At 51.6% G+C, this 25,911-nt stretch overlaps 1 protein-coding gene across 2 annotated transcripts in view; it reads left to right on the top strand.

Annotated features, from left to right (window-relative positions):
* Window positions 1–25,911, top strand: part of ATAD2B (ATPase family AAA domain containing 2B) — a 346,160-nt gene that overhangs the window by 294,774 nt on the left and 25,475 nt on the right. For both annotated transcript variants that reach the window (XM_075341155.1, XM_075341154.1), the window contains exon 25: window positions 25,088–25,723. In XM_075341155.1, the coding sequence (XP_075197270.1) occupies window positions 25,088–25,723 (636 nt within the window). The remainder of the gene's footprint in view (window positions 1–25,087; window positions 25,724–25,911) is intronic.

Below are 25,911 nucleotides of genomic sequence, written 5' to 3'. Positions count from 1 at the left end.
TAATTTATTCATTTACATAGCGCTATTAATTCCATAGCACTTTACATACATTGGCAACACTGTCCCCATTGGGGTTCACAATCTAAGGTCCCTAACTGTATGTTTTTGGAGTCCCCGGAGGAAACCCACGCAAACACGGGGAGAACATACAAACTCCTTGCAGATGGTGTCCTTGGTGGGAATTGAACCCAGGACCCCGGCGCTGCAAGACTGCAGTGCTAACCACTGAGCCACCGTGCCGCCCCTGTATGAGCACATTACTACAAGATGGGGGACAGTATGGGCACATTACTATAAGGGGACAGTATGGGCACATTACTACAAGATGGGGACAGTATGGGCACATTTGCAAAGTGATCCAACGGTTTATAGAAAAAATGTGAGCACTAAAAATGTCACGAAGTCCAGCAAAGAAAGGGCCCCCCCCCATTTTTTTTTTTTTTATTTTTTTTGTGCGGCCCTTATACTCAGCTGAGCTTGAGACCCCTGCCCTATCGGGTAAGAGATGACTTACAAACTGGAGAATACCCCTTTAAATATGTTTTTAAAAGAAATATAAATAAAAATATAAAACTTTTTTTTTTCTTTTCATTATATTAAACCCAAAAATGTTAATTTGATAGAAATGCAACTCGTTCGTGGGGACAAAAACATACAAACTCCTTCTATAATTATGTCCATAGAGAAAATAATGTTTGGCATTAGGGGGACCTTATTTTTGTCACTTTTTTTATTTAATATGGATGGAAAAAAGCTGAGTGCATGAATCTTATGGTTCATTGTATATTTAGCTGTTTGCATTCCCCCCCGTGTACAGCAGATGGTGCCCACGATATTCCGTTCGCCCATTATCCAGAACGCCTGCTCGTTTACTTCTGTGCCGCTGTACTTTTCTCTTTTCTTTTTAATCAGCTGCAGCTCCGTGAATGAGCCGCGTGCCGGGTGCAGATGAAGAAGTAATTATAGAAGCGGTATCGTCCTGTAGATAATATCTCTTGATAAATTGTTTACTCTCTGCATTCACTAAAAGTAAAAAGAAATAAATAAAATAATTTATCACCGTGCACTAATGATGAGGGCACAGAGTGCGGCTCAGAAGGAAAGGACGGCGCATTAACCCAGCAATACAGCTTGTTAGCGGGGCCTCGTCACTGGCGGACGAGCAGTAAATGGACGCGGTCATGTCAGTGTGATACAAGCTGATCACTCTTGTCGGCTCCGAGCGAGCAGTCACGTTGCCGGTGTTTTTTTGGGGTTTTTTTTTCTGAGATCGATAGTCTTTGTATCCTCTATGAACAACATGCTGAAGGATGTCAGCCTGCCCTGACACGTAATAACATTATTAGCACTGCCTGTTGCTGCCCTGTAACGTATTAGGACCATTATGATACAGGAAGACGATGGTTTCAGCTTTGAGTGTCGCCTCGATTCTAGTAAATAAGGATTCATAAAAGAAACCAGAGGTGTAGGAGCCATGTGGGGATCGGGATTATGGTTTGGAGCAAGCGTGGTGGAGGGAGGGTCAGGGACGTGCTCTCTGCCCTGAAGGTTTGGGAACAAGGGTGGTGGAGGGAGGGTCAGGGACGTGCTCTTTACCTTGAAGGGTAGGGAACAAGCGTGGTGGAGGGAAGATCTGGGCCTTGCTCTGTGCCGTGAAGAGATGGGAACAAGCGTGGTGGAGGGAGGGTCGGTTACGTACTCTGTACCCTGAATGGTTGAGAACAAGCTTGGTGGAGGGAAGGTCGGGGATGTGCTCTGTACTGTGTAGGGTTGGGAACAAGCGTGGTGGAGGGAAGGTCTGAGACGTGCTCTGTACTCTGTAGGGTTGGGAGCAAGCTTGGTGGAGGGAGGGTCGGGACTTTCTCTGTACCCTGAAGGATTAAGAACAAGTGTGGTGGAGGGAAGGTCTGATACATGCTCTGTACTCTGTAGGGTTGGGAACAAGTGTGGTGGAGGGAAGGTCTGAGACGTACTCTGTAGGGTTGGGAACAAGCGTGGTTGATTGAGTGAAGGTCTAAGACATGCTCTGTGCCTTGAAGGTTTCGAAACCAGCCTGGTGGAGGGAAAGTCGGATGTGTGTTATATACCCTGAAGCACAAGGACTTCAAGTTCGCACTGCTGTGCTTTTTATTTTAAGGACTGTCAGCTTTTATACATGTTTTTGTTTACAACCCCTAAACCAAAAATTGCAAACAGCCTTGAATTTTAACTGACAAAATCAGTTTCCTTTTTATCTTGTTTTTTTTATAAAAAAAAAAAACAAAACCCTCCCATTCCCTGCCTTTTCCGTCTCATCCTCCTCATCACGCTCAAAAGTCACAAAGAATGGAATTATGATGCAAAATAGATTAATAGTGTACAGCATAGTTGTATATAGACAGCTCTGCATGTGACTGTAGGATGAACTTGAACTAATGGCAGAATAGTGATTGCAGCTCTGGATTTGTCTGACTGCTATGACCCGATGTAACTTCAGGATAGTGAGTGTAGCTCTGTAGATTAAGACACAATGTAATAGGATAGTGATTGCATCTCTGGAGGATAAGACATGATGTAACATGAATAGTGGCTGCAGCTCTGGATGTGAATGGAGGATAACACAATGTAACAGCAGGATAGTGACTGCAGCTTTGGATATGATGCAACAGCGGAAGAGTGACTGCAGCTCTGGATGTGACTGGAGTATAAACATGGTCTAATGGCAGATTAGTGATTACAGATCTGGATGTGACGGAAGGATAAGATTATGTGACGGCAGACTTTACACAAATTGACAGATGATTGGCAATCCAAGTGGGGGGGTGATGGATGATGATGTGAATCATAAATGATGGTGTGGATGATGGTGGATGTGGATGATGGTGGATGTGGATGATGGTGGATGTGGATGATGATGGATGTGGATGATGATGGATGTGGATGATGATGGATGTGGATGATGGTGGATGATGATGGATGTGGATGATCGATCTCTGCTGATAAGCCAGCAAGTAATGTGCTGTCACTTGTGGTTCACCCCTTTAAATTACGGGTCTGCTGTCTCTCTGTTGGTTAGGTCACTTCATTAATCTTCTAGCACTTAACTATGGCAGAACTGAACATGAAAGCGGAGCCATTGTCACTGTGCAGTCACCCAACTCGTGAACACCGGGCACATCACAACTGATGAGAATAGGTTTATGTTTTTCTTTATCGTTCCTATGGGAGACCCAGACATTGGGTGTATAGCTTCTGCCTCCGGAGGACACACAAAGTACTACACTAAAAAGTGTAGCTCCTCCCTCTGAGCCTATACACCCCCTGGAGAACCAGATCTAGCCAGTTCATTGCTTTGTGTTCAGGAGGCATACATCCACACATGCATTCTCATCTGATTTTTCATTTTTGGAAAGAGTTTGAAGAAAAGCGGGTCCAAGTCTGGATCCCCGGCATGTTCCTTCTCACCCCACTGTGTCGGCGGTGCTGTTAAGGTTGATTCCAAGGCTGGAGCCTTACATGCCGCGCTCCTTCACCATCCCTCGGGCACTGGCTTGAAGTGGGAGCCAGCACGGTTCTGCATGCTTTGCAGGAGACCGGTCTCCATCCGCAGCCCTTCAGGATCCTGCTGGATGGAGCACTCATCCCCAGGGACTTGGAACCCTGCGTCTCAGCAAGCTAAGTACCTGAGACGTTTATATTCTGGGGGTCCCTGTACTTTATTATGTTGGGAGAGTGTGCTGAGTGAGTTTTCTGACATTTCCGGCCGGTTCTCTCTTTCGGTTTCACTGCCCTCGCATGTCATTCATGCAGAGGGACAGTGCGGCTCCGCCCAGCGGCCGTTCTGCACAGGGGAGGGACACTCCTCACTGGGTACATGTCTCCTCCCCTGTAAGTCTCTTTGGCCCTCCAGATCCCGCTTTCAGTGTTGGTCCCGCCCCCTCTCCTCGCTCCGGCGCCATTTTATCAGCGTTTTCTCTGCAATTAGCACTGGCTGCAGCATCCCTGCTGAGGTGCTTGGGGGTCCGGGCATCGGGATCTGGAGGGCACACAACACCGCTCCAGCGGTCTGGTAAGCCACAACCTCTGGCTGTGGGCCTCTGTATATACTCTCTGGGGGTCACTCTGGCAGAGCCCCCACTTCAGCAGCATGTCTCACACGAGGAGCAAGGCTCCAAAGCTATATCCAGTATGCACTGCATGTAAGCTCGTGCTGCCTGAACCGAGCACATATCCACATTGTGATGCCTGCTCTAACCTAACAATGCCTCAGCCTGGAATCGCACCCACAGTGGTCTCTCCGGCTGCTCCGGCTCCTGTGGCTGAACCCCCGGCTTGGGTAGAATCCTTCTCTAGGTCAATCTCCCAGTCTTTTGCCGACTCCATGGGACAGCTGTCCAGGACCTTGCTGAACATGCATCAGCCCCCTTCACAGGGTGCCTCTGCTGCTAGGGCTCTTTCAGCGGAGCTCACAGAGGATTCTTCATCTGGTCCCAGACCCCGTCCTCCTAAGAGGAGACGTAGGGCTCCTTCCCCTTCCTCGTCCCGCGGCTCTGTTTCAGGAGCTGACTCGCCGGACGAGGAGGATGCCTTTACTGGGGGCTCGGAAGCTACCTCCATGTGCCCCATTGATCTGTCCGAAAGTGACGCAGATGTTAGTGATTTGATTGCGTCCATTAATTCTGTACTGGACCTCAATCCGCCAGTATCAGAGGAGCAACCCTCTCTGGCAGAAAAGCACCAGTTTACCTTGCCTATGAGGACAAAGAGTGTGTTCTTTAACCACTCCAGTTTTCAGGCCGCTGTGACCAAGCCTAGGGCCTGTCCTGACAAACGCTTCCCAAAGCGTGGTTCTGATGACCGTTTTCCCTTTCCACCTGAGGTGGTCAAGGAGTGGGCTCATTCACCAAAGGTAGACCCCCCGGTGTCTAGACTCTCAGCCCGGATCGTTGTATCAGTGGCTGATGGCACCTCTCTTAAGGATTCCACTGACCGCCAGGTTGACCTTCTGGCCAAATCTGTATATGAGGCGGCAGGGGCCTCGTTCTCCCCATCTTTTGCAGCAGTGTGGGCTCTCAAAGCCATCTCTGCTTCTCTAGAGGAGATGCATTCCCTCGCCAGGGAATCTATGCCCGAAATGGTTGCCTTAACTTCCCAAGCTTCCGCTTTTCCATCCTATGCCATTTCTGCCATGCTGGAGGCTTCTCACCGCACTGCGGTGGCTTCGGCTAATTCCCTCGCTATCCGCAGGATCTTGTGGCTTCGAGAGTGGAAGGCAGATGCTTCTTCAAAGAAGTACCTTGCTGGGCTCCCTTTTGCTGGGTCCAGGCTATTCGGTGAACAACTGGATGAAATTATTAAGGAAGCTACTGGCGGGAAGAGTACTTCCATGCCACAAACCAAAACCAGGAAACCTGTCCAGGGTAGGAACCAGTCGAGGTTTCGTTCCTTTCGTTCCTCCAACTGGTCGTCCTCTAAGCCCTCGGCCTTGTCCACTAACTCAGCCAAGGACCAAAAATCCAGCTGGCGCACAAAGGCGCGTCCACAGAAGACCGCAGGAGCTGCTGCCACTAAGGCAGCCTCCTCTTGACTATCTGTCCGCGCCAGCAACGTCATTAGTCGGTGGCAGGCTCTCCCACTTTGGCGACGTGTGGTTTCAACACGTCTCTGATCAGTGGGTGCGGGATATCATCTCCCACGGCTACAGGATAGAATTCTCTTCCAGCCCGCCAAACAGATTTTTTTCTGTCAACTCCCCCCTGGTCCAAGGCCGCCGCCTTCTCTCAGGCCGTGGCATCTTTGCAGGCCAACGGAGTAATTGTACCGGTTCCCGCCCGGGAACGGTTCAGAGGTTTCTACTCAAATCTCTTCCTAGTCCCCAAAAAGGACGGTTCCTTCCGGCCCATCCTGGATCTCAAGCTTCTCAACAAGCATGTTCAGGTGCGGCATTTTCGCATGGAGTCTCTGCGATCAGTCATTGCCTCAATGACCCAAGGGGATTTCCTGGCATCCATCGACATCAGGTATGCCTATCTGCATGTGCCAATTGCAGTTTCACACCAGCGTTGGCTACGTTTTGCAATCGGAGAGGAACATTTCCAATTCGTGGCTCTCCCCTTCGGGTTAGCCACGGCCCCTCGGTTATTCACAAAGGTCATGGCAGCAGTAGTTGTGGTTCTGCACCTCCAGGGGTTGGCAGTGATTCCTTACCTGGACGACCTTCTAGTCAAGGCTTCATCCAGCGCAGACTGTCAGCGGAGTGTCTCGCTCACTCTCGCCACTCTAGCCCAATTCTGGTGGCTTGTCAATCTGCCCAAATCCACTCTGACTCCGACCCAGAGGCTCACGTACCTAGGGATGCAGTTCGAGACTCTGCCGGCACTTGTGAAGCTGCCCTTAGTCAAACAGCAGTCCCTCCAACTGGCGGTGCGCTCTCTGCTGAGGCCCCGCCGTTATTCCATCAGGCACCTGATGCAGGTGCTGGGTCAGATGGTGGCGTCAATGGAGGCTGTTCCCTTTGCACAGTTCCATCTGCATCCTCTGCAGCTGGACATTCTCCGCTGTAGGGACAAGCGGACTTCCTCCTTGCACAGGCTAGTGGCTCTGTCGCCACAGACCAGGAGCTCTCTTCAGTGGTGGCTTCTCTCTCTCTCTGTCTCAGGGGCGCTCCTTCCTGGCCCCGTCCTGGGTGATCCTCACCACGGATGCTAGTCTATCCGGCTGGGGAGCGGTATGTCTCCACCACCGAGCGCAGGGCACTTGGACTCCATCCGAGTCAGCCCTCTCGATCAATGTGCTGGAAACCAGAGCTGTGCTTCTAGCTCTCCTAGCCTTTCACCACCTGTTGGCGGGCAAGCACATCCGAGTCCAGTCAGACAACGCGACAGCGGTTGCCTACATCAATCACCAAGGCGGGACACGCAGCCGCCTGGCAATGTTGGAGGTACAACGTATCCTTCAATGGACGGAGGACTCCAAGTCCACCATATCCGCAGTCCACATCCCAGGCGTGGAAAACTGGGAAGCAGATTTTCTTTGTCGCTCCATTGGGAGACCCAGACAATTGGGTGTATAGGCTATGCCTCCGGAGGCCGCACAAAGTATTACACTTAAAAGTGTTAAGCCCCTCCCCTTCTGCCTATACACCCCCCGTGCTCCCACGGGCTCCTCAGTTTTTTGCTTTGTGCGAAGGAGGTCAGACACGCACGCACAGCTCCACAGATTGGTCAGCAGCAGCTGCTGACCATGTCGGATGGAAGAAAAGTGGGCCCATATAGAGCCCCCAGCATGCTCCCTTCTCACCCCACTCTTGTCGGTGGTGTTGTAAGGTTGAGGTATCTATTGCGGGTACGGAGGCTGGAGCCCACATGCTGTTTTCCTTCCCCATCCCCCTCAGGGCTCTGGGTGAAGTGGGATCCTATCGGTCTCCAGGCACTGAGACCGTGCTTCATCCACAACTCCTGTGGAGCCTGCTGGATAGGAGCCGGGTATCGTTCAGGGACATGGCCCTGCTACTTGGAGGTACTCTGTATCCCTGTGGGGACAGCGCACAGCAACACTCCAGCTTTGCTGGGTGTGCTAGTGCACCGGGGACCACGGCGCTGACCGGGTTAATATGTGCCATTACACACTCAGCGTTGCTGTGTGTGTTTATGTATAGGGACTGCCGCACTGACCGCCGCGGCCATGGAAACACTGCGGCGCGGCTGGGACTTGTAGTGCGCCGGGGACTTTCACGCCGGCCGCGCTTTTACGGCGGCCGCGTTTATTACTAGAGTCCCCGGCTTTTTGCGGCCTAGTTTCCTTTCCTCCCGCCCACAGCCCTGACAGGCAGGGGAAGGGCAGGACGCTGCACAGAACGAGCAGCACTGAGGGCTGGAGCATGCTTTGCATACTCCACCCCTCTCACTGTGCACAGTGCGGGCACCAGTTCCCGCTCTTTCTGGGTCACGCCCACGGCTCCCTCCTCTCCTCAGGACGCCGGCAGCCATTCCTGTCAGCTCCTCGGACGCTGCAGAGGGGGACAAAGTCTGGGAGACCCAGGCAGGGACTCTGGTGGCCTCACAACCGCTTTAGGCGGGTGGTAAGCAGCACCTGTGGTGCTAGCCCCATTGTGCAGTAGTGTAACATTATATGTTTATGGTATATATGTTTTACACTGTATGGTGCACAGTTGATTTCTGGCTATATACCCTATTGTGTTACTCAGGGAAGATAATAGCATGGCGCCCACGAAAGGCAGGGGTGCCAAAACACAGGCTTATTATGTGTCCTGCGCCGCATGTACGACCCCGCTACCGGCAGGTTCCACTGACCCTCATTGTGTGCACTGTTCGGCCCCTGTGGCACTTACTCAGCCGGAGCCTCTGCTAAGAGGGGCCCAGGGGGAGCCACCTGCTAACACTGTTCAGGTGACGGGGACGGAGTTTGCAAAACTCTCTAAGACTATGGCTAAGATACTAGAAGCCTTGCAGTCCAGGCCGGTATCTCAGCACAGGGACTCTGTTGAATCTTTGTTCCCTGGCCCACCTCAGCTGGACCAACAATGTCCTCCCGGGGTATCTCATGGATCCCAGGCTTAGGGTTCTGACACAGACCCCAGCCCCAGACCGACTAAGCGAGCTCGCTTAGATTTTCCCTCGACATCATCATATTGTGCAGGGTCTCAGAGGGGGGAATCTCTGGTTGATGATGCGGAGACAGCTGATCAGGATTCTGATCCTGAGGCCGCTCTCAATCTTGATACTCCGGACGGGGACGCCATAGTGAACGACCTTATTGCGTCCATCAATCGTATGTTGGATATTTCTCCTTCAGCTCCTCCGGTGGAGGAGTCAGCTTCTCAGCAGGAGAAATTCCGTTTCAGGTTTCCCAAGCGTACACCGAGTATGTTTCTGGACCACTCTGATTTCAGAGAGGCAGTCCAGAATCACCATGCTTGTCCAGATAAGCGTTTTTCTAAGCGCCTTAAGGATACACGTTATCCTTTTCCCCCTGACGTGGTCAAAAGTTGGGCTCAGTGTCCCAAAGTGGATCCTCCAATCTCCAGACTGGCAGCTAGATCCATACTTGCAGTGGAAGATGGGGCTTCACTCAAAGATGCCACTGACAGGCAGATGGAACTCTGGTTGAAATCCATCTATGAAGCTATCGGCGCTTCTTTTGCCCCAGCGTTCGCAGCCGTATGGGCGCTACAAGCTATCTCAGCAGGTCAAGCGCAAATTGACGCAGCCACACGCACGTCCGCGCCACAGGTGGCGTCCATAACCACTCAGACGTCGGCATTTGCGTCTTACGCTATTAATGCTATCCTGGACTCTGCGAGCCGTACGGCGGTTGCAGCCGCCAATTCGGTGGTACTCCGCAGGGCCTTGTGGCTACGAGAATGGAAGGCAGATTCTGTTTCCAAAAAGCGCTTAACCAGTTTGCCAATTTCTGGCGACCGATTGTTTGGCGAGCGTTTGGATGAAATCATCAAACAATCCAAGGGAAAGGATACATCCTTACCCCAGCCCAAACCGAACATACCCCAACAGAGGAAGGGGCAGTCGAGGTTTCGGTCCTTTCGGGGCGCGTGCAGGTCCCAGGTCTCCTCGTCCAAAAGGCCTCAGAAAGATCAAAGGAACTCTGACGCATGGCGGTCTAAGTCACGTCCTAAAAAGGCCACCGGAGGTGCCGCTACCAAAGCGGCTTCCTCATGACTTTCGGCCTCCTCACTCCGCATCTTCGGTCGGTGGCAGGCTCTCCCGCTTTTGCGACGCCTGGCTGCCACGGGTAAAAGACCGTTGGGTGAGAGACATTCTGTCTCACGGTTACAAGATAGAGTTCACCTCTCGTCCCCCGACTCGATTCTTCAGGTCATTCCCGCCTCCCGAGCGAGCCGAGGCTCTTCTGCAGGCGCTGGGCACTCTGAAGGCAGAAGGAGTGGTGGTCCCTGTTCCTCTTCAGCAACAGGGCCACGGTTTTTACTCCAACTTGTTTGTGGTCCCAAAGAAGGACGGGTCTTTCCGTCCTGTCCTGGACCTGAAACTTCTCAACAAACACGTAACGACCAGGCGGTTCCGGATGGAATCCCTCCGCTCCGTCATCGCCTCAATGTCCCAAGGAGATTTCCTTGCATCGATCGATATCAAAGATGCTTATCTCCACGTACCGATTGCTCCAGAGCACCAGCGCTTCTTGCGCTTCGCCATAGGGAACGAACACCTGCAGTTCGTGGCACTGCCGTTCGGCCTGGCAACAGCCCCACGGGTTTTCACCAAGGTTATGGCTACTGTAGTAGCGGTCCTCCACTCTCAGGGTCACTCGGTGATCCCTTACTTGGACGATCTCCTGATCAAGGCACCCTCTCAAGAGGCATGCCAACACAGCCTCGACGCTACCCTGGAGACTCTCCAGAGTTTCGGGTGGATCATCAATTTTCCAAAATCAAATCTGACACCGGCCCAATCGCTCACATACCTTGGCATGGAGTTTCATACCCTCTCAGCGATAGTGAAGCTTCCGCTGATCAAGCAGCGGTCACTACAGACAGGGGTACAATCTCTACTTCAAGGCCAGTCACACCCCTTGAGGCGCCTCATGCACTTCCTGGGGAAGATGGTGGCAGCAATGGAGGCAGTTCCTTTCGCGCAGTTTCACCTGCGTCCTCTTCAATGGGACATCCTACGCAAATGGGACAGGAAGCCGACGTCCCTCGACAGGAACGTCTCCCTCTCTCAGGCGACCAAAGCTTCCCTTCGGTGGTGGCTTCTTCCCACTTCATTATCGAAGGGGAAATCCTTCCTACCCCCATCCTGGGACGTGGTCACGACGGACGCGAGTCTGTCAGGGTGGGGAGCGGTTTTTCTCCACCACAGGGCTCAGGGTACGTGGACCCAGCAAGAGTCCTCGCTTCAGATCAATGTTCTGGAAATACGGGCAGTGTATCTTGCCCTGAAAGCGTTCCAGCAGTGGTTGGAAGGCAAGCAGATCAGAATTCAGTCGGACAATTCCACAGCGGTGGCATACATCAACCACCAAGGCGGCACACGCAGTCGGCAAGCCTTCCAGGAAGTCCGGCGGATTTTGATGTGGGTGGAAGCCACGGCCTCCGCCATCTCTGCAGTTCACATTCCAGGCGTGGAAAACTGGGAAGCAGATTATCTCAGTCGCCAGGGCATGGACGCAGGGGAATGGTCCCTTCACCCGGACGTGTTTCAGGAGATCTGTTGCCGCTGGGGGGTGCCGGACGTCGACCTCATGGCGTCCCGGCACAACAACAAGGTACCGACGTTCATGGCACGGTCTCAAGATCCCAGAGCTCTGGCGGCAGACGCCTTAGTTCAGGATTGGTCGCAGTTTCAGCTCCCTTATGTGTTTCCTCCGCTGGCACTGTTGCCCAGAGTGTTACGCAAGATCAGGGCCGACTGCCGCCGCGTCATCCTCGTCGCTCCAGACTGGCCGAGGCGGTCGTGGTACCCGGATCTGTGGCATCTCACGGTCGGCCAACCGTGGGCACTACCAGACCGACCAGACTTGCTATCTCAAGGGCCGTTTTTCCATCTGAATTCTGCGGCCCTCAACCTGACTGTGTGGCCATTGAGTCCTGGATCCTAGCGTCTTCAGGGTTATCTCAAGACGTCATTGCCACTATGAGACAGGCTAGGAAACCAACGTCCGCCAAGATCTACCACAGGACGTGGAAAATTTTCCTGTCGTGGTGCTCTGCTCAGGGTTTTTCTCCCTGGCCTTTTGCCTTGCCCACTTTTCTGTCCTTCCTTCAATCTGGACTGGAAAAGGGTTTGTCGCTCGGCTCCCTTAAGGGACAAGTCTCAGCGCTCTCTGTGTTTTTCCAGAAGCGCCTAGCCAGACTTCCACAGGTACGCACGGTCCTGCAGGGGGTTTGTCACATCGTTCCTCCTTACAAGCGGCCGTTAGAACCCTGGGATCTGAACAGGGTGCTGCTGGTTCTTCAGAAACCACCATTCGAGCCAATGAGAGATATTTCTCTCTCACGCCTTTCGCAGAAAGTGGTTTTTCTAGTTGCAGTCACTTCACTTCGGAGAGTGTCTGAGCTAGCAGCGCTGTCATGCAAAGCCCCTTTCCTGGTTTTTCACCAGGACAAGGTGGTTCTGCGTCCGGTTCCGGAATTTCTCCCTAAGGTGGTATCCCCCTTTCATCTCAATCAGGATATCTCCTTACCTTCTTTTTGTCCTCATCCAGTTCACCAATGTGAAAAGGATTTGCACTTGTTAGATCTGGTGAGAGCACTCAGACTCTACATTTCTCGTACGGCGCCCCTGCGCCGCTCGGATGCACTCTTTGTCCTTGTCGCTGGCCAGCGTAAAGGGTCACAGGCTTCCAAATCAACCTTGGCTCGGTGGATCAAGGAGCCAATTCTCGAAGCCTACCGTTCGGCTGGGCTTCCGGTTCCCTCAGGGCTGAAGGCCCATTCTACCAGAGCCGTGGGCGCGTCCTGGGCTTTGAGGCACCAGGCTACGGCTCAGCAGGTGTGTCAGGCGGCTACCTGGTCGAGCCTGCACACTTTCACGAAGCACTATCAGGTGCATACCTATGCTTCGGCGGATGCCAGCCTAGGTAGACGAGTCCTTCAGGCGGCGGTTGCCCACCTGTAGGAAGAGGCCGTTTTACGGCTCTCTTACGAGGTATTATTTTACCCACCCAGGGACTGCTTTTGGACGTCCCAATTGTCTGGGTCTCCCATTGGAGCGACAAAGAAGAAGGGAATTTTGTTTACTTACCGTAAATTCCTTTTCTTCTAGCTCCAATTGGGAGACCCAGCGCCCGCCCCTGTTTTTTTGTGTACACATGTTGTTCATGTTGAATGGTTTCAGTTCTCCGATATTCCTTCGGATTGAAGTTACTTTAAACCAGTTTATAATTCTTTTTCCTCCTTCTTGCTTTTGCACCAAAACTGAGGAGCCCGTGGGAGCACGGGGGGTGTATAGGCAGAAGGGGAGGGGCTTAACACTTTTAAGTGTAATACTTTGTGCGGCCTCCGGAGGCATAGCCTATACACCCAATTGTCTGGGTCTCCCAATTGGAGCTAGAAGAAAAGGAATTTACAGTAAGTAAACAAAATTCCCTTCATCTCAGCCGTCAAACCGTGGACAGTGGCGAGTGGTCCCTGCATCCGGCAGTGTTTCAGTCAATCTGCCGCAAGTGGGGCACTCCGGACGTGGACCTAATGGCATCCCGTCACAACAACAAGGTTCTGGTTTACGTGGCTCGCTCCCACGATCCTCAGGCCTTTGCAGCGGACGCTCTGGTTCAAGACTGGTCCCAGTTTCGTCTGTCCTACGTGTTTCCCCCTCTAGCTCTCTTGCCCAGAGTCCTGCGCAAGATCAGAATGGAGGGCCGTCAGGTCATCCTCATTGCTCCGGACTGGCCCAGGCGAGCTTGGTACCCAGACCTGCTCCATCTGTCCGTAGAGGTGCCGTGGCATCTTCCGGACCGTCCAGACCTTCTCTCACAAGGTCCGTTTTTCCGCCAGAATTCTGCGGCTCTCAGATTGACGGCGTGGCTCTTGAGTCCTGGATCTTGACGACTTCTGGTATCCCTCCTGAAGTCATCTCCACTATGACTCGGGCCCGGAAGTCTTCCTCGGCCAAAATCTATCACAGGACTTGGAAAATTTTCCTGTCCTGATGTCGCTCTTCCGGCCATGCTCCTTGGCCTTTTTTCCTTGCCGACCCTTCTGTCCTTTCTTCAGTTCGGTCTGCAGCTAGGACTGTCCCTCAATTCTCTCAAGGGACAAGTCTCGGCTCTGTCAGTGCTGTTCCAGCGGCGTATCGCCCGGCTGGCTCAGGTCCGCACCTTCATGCAGGGCGTGTCTCACATCATTCCGCCTTACCGGCGGCCCTTGGATCCCTGGGACCTCAATTTGGTCCTCACGGCCTTGCAGAAACCCCCCTTTGAGCCTCTTAGGGAGGTTTCTTTGTTTCGTCTTTCACAGAAAGTGGTCTTTCTAGTGGCCATAACTTCCCTCAGGAGAGTGTCTGATTTGGCTGCGCTCTCTTCGGAGTCACCTTTTTTGGTTTTTCATCAAGACAAGGTGGTTCTCCGTCCGACTCCGGACTTTCTCCCTAAGGTGGTTTCTCCTATCCACCTTAACCAGGACATTACCCTGCCTTCCTTTTGTCCGGCTTTTGTTCATCGCTTTGAAAAAGCGTTGCATACTCTGGATCTGGTGCGGGCGCTCCGGATTTATGTGTCTCGCACCGCTGCTCTTAGGCGGTGCACCTCTTTTTGTGCTAACCACAGGTCGGCGTAAGGGCCTCTCTGCTTCTAAGCCGACCTTAGCCCGTTGGATTAGGTTGACCATTTCCGATGCCTACCAGTGTTCTCAGGTGCCTCCCCCGCCGGGGATCAAGGCACACTCGACCAGAGCTGTCGGTGCCTCTTGGGCTTTCAGGCACCAGGCTACGGCTCAGCAAATCTGTCAGGCTGCCACTTGGACTAGCCTGAATACCTTTTCAAAGCACTACCAAGTGCATGCTCATGCTTCGGCAGATGCGAGCTTGGGCAGACGCATCCTTCAGGCGGCTGTCGCCCATTTGTGAAGTTAGGCTCTGCCTACTTCTCAGTTTTTCTGTTTATTCCCACCCATGGACTGCTTTGAGACGTCCCAATGTCTGGGTCTCCCATAGGAACGATAAAGAAAAAGAGAATTTTGTTTATTTACCGTAAATTCTTTTTCTTATAGTTCCGTATTGGGAGACCCAGCATCCTCCCTGTTGCCTGTTGGCAGTTTCTTGTTCCGCGTGTTATCACCGGCTGTTGTCGTGTACAGAGTCTCCGGTTGTTCCGGTTCTTGCTCTGTTTTTCTTCAGCGCTCTATTGGGAGACCCAGACGATTGGGGTATAGCTACTGCCTCCGGAGGCCACACAAAGCACTACACTAAAAAGTGCAAGGCCCCTCCCCTTCTGGCTATACCCCCCCGTGGTATCACGGGTTCTCCAGTTTTCAAGCTTTGTGCGAAGGAGGTCAGACATCCATGCATAGCTCCACAGATTTTAGTCAGCAGTAGCTGCTGACTATTTCGGATGGAAGAAAAGAGGGCCCATATAGGGCCCCCAGCATGCTCCCTTCTCACCCGTTGATGGTGTTGTAAGGTTGAGGTACCTATTGCTGGTACGGAGGCTGGAGCCCACATGCTGCTTTCCTTCCACATCCCCCTGGGGGGCTCTGAGGAAGTGGGATCCTGCCGGCCTCAAAGCTCTGACGCCGGGCTCCATCCACAGACCCATTTGAACCTGCTGGATACGGAGCTGGAGTACCGTTCAGGGACATGGCCCTGCACCATTACAGGTACTCTGTGTCCCCGTACACACAGGCACAGCACACTCCAGACTTGCTGGGTGTGCTAGTGCGCCGGGGACAGTAAAGGGTTACAGTCACTGCAGCTTTGCTGAGTGACTTTGTGTATTGGGAACTACCGCGCCGGACGCTCCGGGAGCGGCGGCGCGGCTGGGACTTGTAGTTCGCCGGGGACTGGGCGCCGACCGCGCTTTTACGGCGGCGGCGCTTATAAATCCAGTCCCCGGCTTCTGCGGCCTAGTGCCGCTTCGTTCCCGCCCCCTCCCTGTCACTCAGGGAAGGGGACAGACGCTGAGCAATCAGCAGCGCCGAGGGCTGGAGCCTTATTTACATGCTCCAGCCCTCTCACTGCACACTGTCGGACGCCGGATTCCCGCTCTGACTTGGGGCACGCCCACGGCCCGCCCCTCCTCACACGAGCTGGGGAAGACGCCGGCAGCCATTACTGCAGTCCGAGCTCGGACTTTCGGCAACCAGGCAGGACGGTGGCGACCATACACCCGCTTATAGGCGGGCGGTAAGCGGCACACATAGTGCTGACCCCAATATATACTGCAGTGTGTACATGTGTATTTTAACTGCATAGGTCGCTATATGCCCGCTTGGAGAGCGACACATCAGCAGCAGGAAATCAGGTGTGCTAAGGCACAGGCTTTCTAGGCTGCTTGTATTGCACGTACTGAAGTGTTCATTTGTGTTTATGCTTGTATGCTATACACTGCACTGTACAGTCGCTAGTCTTAGCTATATTCTCCTGGAATGGCTAGACTACAGCAGCAGAAAACCAAGGGTGCTGGGGCACAGGTTTTTTTCTATGCTGCTTGTATTGCATGGGCTGCAGTGTGCATTTGTACTTGTGCTTGTATGCTATACATTGCACTGTATGGTCACTCTTCTGGGCTATATTCCCCTAGATGACTAGTCTACAGCAGCAGAAGAGCAGAGGTGCCAGGGCACAGGCTTCTATGCTGCTTGTATTGCTTGTGCTGCAGTGTTCATTTGTACTTTATGCTTGTATGCTATACATTGCACTGTACGGTCACCAATCTTGGCTATATACTTCTAGATGGCTAGTCGGCAGCGGCAAAAAAGCAACACAGATTTTCAGTGCTGTTTTTACTACATGGGATGCTGTTCATGACACCGTCCCATTGTGTGCATGCTCCCCTGTAGCACTTCGTCTGCCGGGGTCTCTAGCACTTCGTCTGCCGGGGTCTCTACTAGTCGTGGCCAAAGAAACCACCTGTCATCCCTGTCCAAGGACAGGGACGGAGTTGCAGTTTCGACAGATATATTGTCATAAGATAGAGACTTGCAGTCCAGACAGGCCATGGGCAATCTTCCTGACCAACCTCATTTGGAACGGGGGGGTCCCAGGAGGACTCTCTGTATGATAAGGCAGCTCTCCAGGACTTTGATCCTGACATCGATATCAATCCGGATACACCGGATGGTAACGCCATACGGAATGATCCTATAGCGTCCATCAATGGAAGGTTGGATCTTTCTCCCTCAGCTGCCCCAGTGGAGGAGTCAGCTTCACAGCAGGAGAAGTCCCTTTTCAGTATCTCAAACGGATATTGAGTATTTTTCTGGCCACGCTGACTTCAGAGAAGCAGTCCAGAAACACCACGCTTACCAGATAAGCGTCTTCTCAAAATGTTTTTAAGATACACGTTATCCCTTTTCCCCTGACGTGGTCAAGCGCTGGACCCAGGGTCCAAAGGTGGATTCTCCAATCTCCAGGCTTGCGTCTAGAGCCATAGTTGCACTGGAGATGGGGCTTCACTTAAAGATGCCATTCACAGACAGATGGACTCTGGTTGAAATCTGTCTAGGAGGCTATCGGCGTGTCGGTTGCTCCGGCATTCACAGCCGTATAGGCAACCTAACCTTTTCAGCTGTTCTTGCGCAGCTGGCCTTGAGCACATGTACATCTGTACCGCAGAGGCGTCCGTAACTCCGCAATGTCTGCACTGCGACTTACCCTATTAATGCTGTCCTAAAAGTACAGTCGAGGTTTCGGTCCCTCCCAAGCTCCGGCAGGTCCCAATTGTCCTCGTGCAAAAGGGCTACAAAACCTCAGACGGGCTCAGATTCCGGCCGGGCTCAATCACGCCCAAGGAAGGCAGCCGGAGGAACCGCTACCAAGGCGGTCTCCTCATGACTCTCAGCTCTCTCTCTCTCTCCGCATCCGCGGTTGATGGAAGACTCCCCCGCCTTTGGCGACATTTAGCTGCCACAGGTCACAGACCGGTGGGTGACGGACATTGTGCTCACGTGCACAGGACAGTGTTCTGTTCTCGTCCTCCGACTCCATTCTTCAGAACGGCCCCACCTCCCCACCGAGCAGATGCCCTGCTGCAGGCGGTGGACGCTCTAAGAGCAGAAGGAGTGGTGATCCCTGTCCCCCCTCAGGAACGAGGGCGAGGGTTTGTACTCCAATCTCTTTGTGGCTCCAAAAAAAGGACGGCTCCTTCCGTCCTGTTCTGGACCTAAAACTGCTCAATAAGCATGCGAACGCCAGGCGGTTCCGGATGGAATCCCTCCGATCCGTCATTACCTCAATGTCTCGAGGAGACTTCCTTGCCTCAACAGACATCAAAGATGCCTATCTCCACGTGCCAATTGCTACGGAGCACCAACGTTTTCTACGTTTTGTGATAGGAGACGACCATCTTCAGTTCGTAGCTCTGCCATTCGGTCTGGCGACAGCCCCACGGGTGTTCACCAAGGTCATGGCAGCAGTGGTAGCAGTCTTGCACTCTCAGGGACACCCGGTGATCCCTTACTTGGACGATCTACTCGTCAAAGCACCCTCCCTCGAGGCATGACAACGCAGCCTGAATGTTACGCTGGAGACTCTCCAGACTTTCGGGTGGATCATCAATTTGGCAAGGTCAAATCGGTCACCGACTCAATCACTAACGTATCTCGGCATGGAGTTCACACTCTATCAGCGATAGTGAAGCTTCCGCTGAACAAGCAGCGTTCACTGCAAACAGAGGTGCAGTCTCTCCTTCAAGGCCAGTCGCACCTCTTAAGGCGCCTCATGTACTTCCTAGGGAAGATGGTGGCAGCCATGGAGGCAGTTCCCTTTGCGCAGTTTCATCTGCGCCAACTGCAAGGGGACATTCTCCGCCAATGGGACGGGCAGTCAACCTCCCTGGACAGGAAAGTCTCCCTTTCCCAGACGGCCAAGGACTCTCTGCAATGGTGGCTTATTCCCACCTCATTGTCACAGTGAAGATCCTTCCTACCCCCATCCTGGGCAGTGGTCACGACAGATACGAGTCTGTCAGGGTGGGGAGCAGTTTGTCTCCGCCACAGGGCTCAGGGGACGTGGACTCAGCAGGAGTCCACCCTTCAGATCAATGTTCTGGAAATCGGGGCAGGGTATCTTACCCTACTAGCTTTCCAGCAGTGGCTAGAAAGAGAGCAGATCCGAATCCAGTCGGACAACTCCACAGCGGTGGCATACATCAACCACCAAGGAGGGACGCGCAGTCGGCAAGCCTTCCAGGAAGTCCGGCGAATCCTCATGTGGGTGGAGGACACAGCATCCACCATATCCGCAGTTCACATCCCGGGCGTAGAAAACTGGGAAGCAGACTTCCTCAGTCGCCAGGGTATGGACGCAGGGGAATGGTCCCTTCACCCGGACGTGTTTCAGGAAATCTGTCGCCGCTGGGGGGTGCCGGACGTCGACCTAATGGCGTCTCGACACAACAACAAGGTCCCGGCATTTATGGCACGATCGCGCGATCACAGAGCTCTGGCGGCAGACGCCTTAGTGCAAGATTGGTCGCAGTTCCGGCTCACATATGTGTTTCCACCTCTGGCACTCTTGCCCAGAGTACTGCGCAAAAAATCAGATCCGATTGCAGCCGCGTCATACTCGTCGCCCCAGACTGGCCGAGGAGATCGTGGTACCCGGATCTGTGGCATCTCACGGTCGGCCGACCGTGGTCACTACCAGGCTGGCCAGACTTACTGTCCCAAGGGCCGTTTTTCCATCGGAATTCTGCGGCCCTGAACCTGACTGTGTGGCCATTGAGTCCTGGATCCTAGCGTCTTCAGGATTATCCCAAGGGGTCGTTGCCACCATGAAACAGGCTAGGAAGTCCACCTCTGCTAAGATCTACCACAGAACGTGGAAGATTTTCTTAACCTGGTGCTCGGCTCAGGGAGTGTCTCCCTGGCCATTTGCATTGCCTACTTTTCTTTCCTTCCTGCAATCGGGGTTAGAAAAGGGCTTGTCGCTCGGCTTCCTTAAGGGGGAAGTCTCGGCACTATCCGTGTTTTTTTCAGAAGCGTCTAGCACGTCTTTCTAAGGTGCGCACGTTCCTACAGGGGGTCTGTCATATCGTACCCCCGTACAAGCGGCCGTTAGATCCATGGGATCTCAACAGGGTATTAGTTGCTCTCCAGAAGCCGCCTTTCGAGCCTCTGAAGGAAGTTTCCTTTCTCGCCTGTCACAGAAGGTGGCGTTTCTCGTTGCGATCACATCGCTTCGGCGAGTGTCTGAGCTGGCAGCTCTGTCATCCAAGGCTCCTTTCCTGGTGTTCCACCAGGACAAGGTAGTGCTGCGCCCCATTCCGGAGTTTCTCCCTAAGGTCGTATCCTCATTTCATCTTAATCAGGATATATCCTTGCCTTCCTTTTGTCCTCATCCGGTTCACCGGTATGAAAAGGACTTACGTTTGTTAGATCTGGTGAGAGCACTCAGACTCTACATTTCCCGCACGGCGCCCATGCGCCGTTCCGATGCACTTTTTGTCCTTGTCGCTGGTCCGCGCAAGGGGTTGCAGGCTTCTAAAGCCACCCTGGCTCGATGGATCAAAGAACCAATTCTAGAGGCCTACCGTTCTGCGGGGCTTCCGGTTCCTTCAGGGCTAAAAGCCCACTCAACCAGAGCCGTGGGTGCGTCCTGGGCATTACGACACCAGGCTTCGGCTCAACAAGTGTACCAGGCAGCTACCTGGTCCAGTCTGCACACTTTCACCAAGCATTATCAGGTGCATACCTATGCTTCGGCGGATGCCAGCTTAGGTAGAAGAGTCCTGCAGGCGGCAGTGACACCCCCGTAGGGGAGGGCTGTTTTGCAGCCCTAACATGAGGTATTTCTTTACCCACCCAGGGACAGCTTTTGGACGTCCCAATCGTCTGGGTCTCCCAATAGAGCGCTGAAGAAGAAGGGAATTTTGTTACTTACCGTAAATTCCTTTTCTTCTAGCTCTTATTGGGAGACCCAGCACCCGCCCTGTTGTCCTTCGGGATGTTTTTGTTGTTTGCGGGTACACATGTTGTTCATGTTGAACGGTTTTTCAGTTCTCCGATGTTACTCGGAGTTAATTTGTTTAAACCAGTTATTGGCTTTCCTCCTTCTTGCTTTGGCACTAAAACTGGAGAACCCGTGATACCACGGGGGGGTATAGCCAGAAGGGGAGGGGCCTTGCACTTTTTAGTGTAGTGCTTTGTGTGGCCTCCGGAGGCAGTAGCTATACCCCAATCGTCTGGGTCTCCCAATAAGAGCTAGAAGAAAAGGAATTTACGGTAAGTAACAAAATTCCCTTCTTACTTGTGGGTGGCTATTCTCCTTCAGCTTTTTCACTAAACTGGCTAGATCTGGTTCTCCAGGGGGTGTATAGGCTCAGAGGGAGGAGCTACACTTTTTAGTGTAGTACTTTGTGTGTCCTCCGGAGGCAGAAGCTATACACCCAATGTCTGGGTCTCCCAATACGGAACTATAAGAAAAAGAATTTACGGTAAGTAACAAAATTCTCTTTTTTTGTTTTTTTGTTTTTTATTTTAATTGTGATGCATTTTTTTATTATTTATTTTTATTTATTTTTTTTTTTATTTTTTTTTTTAATTCCTAAAGCCTCATTTACTTTTGAAAATTAGTCATAGGTTAGAAGAAAATTCTATCTTCACTGCTTAGTTTCTTGTTTTCTCTGTTCTCGTTCGTTCCTCCCATCATGCGTTGTGCAGTTTATCAGGTGCATTTGTTTAGGGCCTATTTACACGGGCCTACTTTTCCCAATATGATTGTCACTCGTATAACTGCATGGAACCAGACAGATCATTAACCCAACCACCTTTTCTGCATACTGCATGCATGTTATTTGCAGCAGATCCCATTTACAAGGGGCAATGTTTGGCTAATTAGCAGAAAAACCAGCGTTTGTCTCATTCATCGGCCAACGTGCCTGCTTATCAGCCGTTAAAGGCTGCGCATCAATCCATTTCAATATGAAGAATAGGAGACGCGAATTACTGATGCCATTAATGTCCTTATTGGTGGTGGAGAAATGTGGATAGATATGAGGCAGAGACCAAAATACCTTCTGTAGAAGGAGCTTTCTAGTTAATAAAGTCTTGTGATCACAACAGCATCTGCGCTCTTACAAGCAGTAATATGGCCTTTGCAGTGGAGAGGCGTCAAATTGTACTTGTGGTTTTAAGAACGCTGCATATTCTTTCCAAATTTTTTTTCTGGAGGTTCCCTTTAGCAAATATTGGTTGATGTGGAGCCCTCTGATAGTAGGGAGGGAGATTTTCATCCTCTAAGGGTACCTTCACACTTTAGCGATGCAGCAGCGATCCGACCAGCGATCTGACCTGGTCAGGATCGCTGCTGCATCGCTACATGGTTGCTGGTGAGCTGTCAGACAGGCAGATCTCACCAGTGACCAGCCAGCAGCGACGTGCAAGCGACGCTGCGCTTGCACGGACCCGGCGTCTGGAAGCTGCGGACACTGGTAACTAAGGTAAACATCGGGTATGGTTACCCGATGTTTACATTAGTTACCAGCGCACACCGCTTAGCTGTGTGTGCAGGGAGCAGGGAGCCGCGCACACTGAGCGCTGGCTCCTTGCTCTCCTAGCTACAGTACACATTGGGTTAATTAACCCGATGTGTAATGCAGCTACATGTGCAGGGAGCCGCGCACACTGCTTAGCGCTGGCTCCTTGCTCTCCTAGCTACAGTACACATCGGGTTAATTAACCCGATGTGTACAGCAGCTACATGTGCAGAGAGCCGGAGCCGGCAGCACAGGCAGCGTGAGAGCGGCGGAGGCTGGTAACTAAGGTAAATATCGGGTAACCACCTTGGTTACCCGATGTTTATCTTGGTTACAGCTTACCGCAGCTGTCAGACGCCGGCTCCTGCTCCCTGCTCGCTTCATTTGTCGCTCTCTCGCTGTCACACACAGCGATCTGTGTGTCACAGTGGGAGAGCGCCTTTGAAGATCTCGCAGCAGGGGCCAGATCGCTGCTCAGTGTCACACACAGCGAGATCGCTAATGAGGTCACTGCTGCGTCACAAAAACCGTGACTCAGCAGCGATCTCGGCAGAGAGCTCGCTGTGTGTGAAGCACCCCTAAGTACTAGGACTCCCACCATAAAAGGGTCGTTCCCAGCATTTAAAGTTATTTATTACCTATCCAAAGGATCAGTGATGTCCAACTGCTGGGACCTGCACCAAACCCAAAAATGGAACTCTGAAATGCTCCTTCAGAACGGAACGGTGATGGCTTGTGATGAGTGAGCACTTCCATGCTTGAGCGCTCACAATATGCAGTTAGATACTTGGATAGACTCCACTCGTGTACGAAGTATAGTGGAAGTCAATGGTGAGCTCGAGCCTTTTTCTGAAAGATTGTCCCCACAGCCCCGTAGACAATGTACTCCGACTCTGGTAGTGCTATAGATAATGAATGGAGCACCAGCGCATCTGAGCGACCACTATTATGTTCCATCACGACATTTCAGAGCTATTTTTTTTTTTCCCAAAAAATAAGCCCTAGCATGATTTTACAGGATTTTTGGAGTATACTTGAAATATAAGCCCTACTCCAAAGATGAGCCCTAGATACGTTCAGGATGGACATAAGGGGGGGGGGTCACACTGCACAATTTTTTTAGGGTCCCCAGCAGTTGTATTCCAAGGTTAAGCTTGTTTAAAGGGAACCTGTCACCTGATTTTTGAGGTATAAACCAAAACTAGCACCATAAGCAGCACCTGGGCTGCATTTCATAAAGGTGCATGTTATCCCCCTACCCCCCCCCCCCCACCTTCCTGTATACCCCACAAATACCTTTTGAAAATTTCTTACACTGCATGTAAATCTTTGGGTCCAGTTCGATGGGTGTCCTTGGTGCAGCTCCTGCCCCTCCTCTCCGCGCTAATAAGTCCTTTTGTGACGTTTGACGTTGATGAAGCCACCTACGTCATCCACATCGCTGGGCAAAATCTCACGCTTGCGCAGAGACCATGCACACCTGTGTATTCAGCGCTTCCTGCTGTAGGGCAGAGTGCAGTGCACCTGCGCAAGCCGGCAGTGTTTCTGCGCTTGGCGCGAGATTTTGATCAGCATCATGGATGGTGCAGGAGGTGTCATCCACGCGTCCATCATCACAAAAGGACAGCAATTAGCGTGGAGAGGAGGAACAGGAGATGCAAAAAAGGACGCCCATCAGACCAGACCCGAAGATTTACATACCTTTTGAAAATCTCCAGTGTTGTATTTGTGGGGTATACAGCGGGTGTCAGGGGATAACATGAACCTTTATGGAATGTGGCACAGGCGCTGCTTAAGGTGGTAGTTTTGGTTTATACCTCAAAAATCTGGTGACAGGTGCCCTTTAAACAATCGTAACTTTGGAATACAATTGATGGGGTCCCTAAGAGAGTGAGGGCCCTGAAAAACTCTGCAGTTTGACTGCCCCTAACGTTGATTGTAACTGTAACTAGGGCTCATTTTTAGAGTAGATCTTATATTTCAAGCATACTGCAAAAATCCTGGTTTTGGTTTATACCTCAAAAATCTGGTGACAGGTTCCCTTTAAGTTAAAATTGGGAAAACCTCGGGTGCACAGCCTATGGATCAATCATTTATTTACTTTTCTGAGGATCCCTGTGATACATATATATTTCTGTGTTTGCGCGTCTCCTATGCATGAGCTTTTTCTCTCTGGTAGGTTCCCTTTAAGGACCTTTTGATGACATCATAGTCATGTGACCAAAGGTCTTTAAAAGAACTGAATGGGAGACAGGCTGGTATGCAGGAGTGGCATTAGAGAGGAGGGAGAGCAAACTAAGCAACGTCCGAGGACCCCCACTCTGTTAAGGGCCCCAGCGTCTATATCCTGATGATAGGATTGCTTAAGGACCTTTGTGACATCACATCATGTGACCAAAGGTCTTTTAATTGCAGGAGTCTAAAGCTGAAGAGGGGACAGGTTGGTATGGATAAGAGATGGGTACACGTGTTACATTTGGGAGAGTTATGTTGATGTTCCCCTGAAAATAATAAGCCCTGGCCCATCTTTCGGAGCAAATAATAGTCTAAAACCCGGTCTTATTTTCGGAGAATCACGCCAGTTTCCAATATGCGTTGATAGAAAATGTTGCGTCTTTGGGTGACAATCCTGCGGCTTCTTGTGGGTGTTTGCAGTGCTCCTGCGCTTCTCTTCTGCACAATCTACTGTTAGGTAAAATAATATATTTTCTTAAAGAAAAGCCTGCAGCTAATTTCTGACATTTGCTTCATCCCTGGGATTTATTTAGTAAGCCTGTCTGCCTGGAGCTCCGTCTCTGTCAGCTCGAGAAGAGGACTGCGCTGGGCTCCTGTCCCAGCTGCGGGGAAATGAAGGCCTCTTATCTGTTGGCGTCTATCACATCCTTTTTTTTTTTTTGTTTGTTTTGATAATTTTACATATATCTGATAATTGACATTTGTTTTGTATTCTTTTTTTTTTTTTTTCTTTTTTCAATATCAGTTCCCATTCGGAAGAGGCACCGCCGCAGCTCGCAGTGGGGCAGAGGGATAATTAGGAAGAAGAAATCTACCTACTTAAAAAAAGACGACGAAGAATCCAAGTTCCGAGACGACGACGAAAACGAGGATCCCTTGGAGAACGGAGATTGCCTTGAGGAGAACGGGGACGAGACCGGAGACCACTCTGTGACCAACGACGAGTCCTCCTGTGATATCATGGATGGAGAGGTGGAGCACCAGAACGGGACCCTGGAGAAGGGCAGCAGCTTTGTGTCCACGGAGGAGGACAGCTCGAATGAATCCATGTTGGTCAATAACAATGTAGCTCTGACGGAGGAGAGCACGGTCCCTTGTAAGGATCCTCCACTTACCACAGACTATGTAAACGGGTGTGCGTCAATGGACAGTATAGAAAGCACACCACCGGTGTTAGATATCCAGAACGGAAATGTGAAATCTGATAACCTGGAAACCACAGACAAAGACTCTGAATCCGGAGCCCACCACCATGAACTAGTGAACTGCCATAGTGCCGCAAGTGCCGGCGGTGATGACGATAATGCAGAGACGCAGCAAATGCCCGGAGCCGAAGACCTGCACAAAGAGACAGACAACATGGAAGTATTAGATGTACAAGGTGAGTGCGTGTGAACCCTCAGTCGCTTTATTATTGTGTGCTTTATTTCTTCTTTGATTTTAATATATATTTATCTCTGTCAAAACAAAATTCCAAACACGCATGGCTATGGTAAATGCCATGCAAAATAATTAACATGATATATACACAGCATAACGCCAGAACATTTAATGAAATGCAGGAGAAAA

Source organism: Anomaloglossus baeobatrachus, chromosome 3 (genome assembly GCF_048569485.1).
Source record: "Anomaloglossus baeobatrachus isolate aAnoBae1 chromosome 3, aAnoBae1.hap1, whole genome shotgun sequence".
Taxonomy (NCBI): Eukaryota; Metazoa; Chordata; class Amphibia; order Anura; family Aromobatidae; genus Anomaloglossus; species Anomaloglossus baeobatrachus.
The sequence above is the reverse complement of the archived record's forward strand: the minus strand, read 5'-3'. Positions and strand labels throughout refer to the sequence as shown.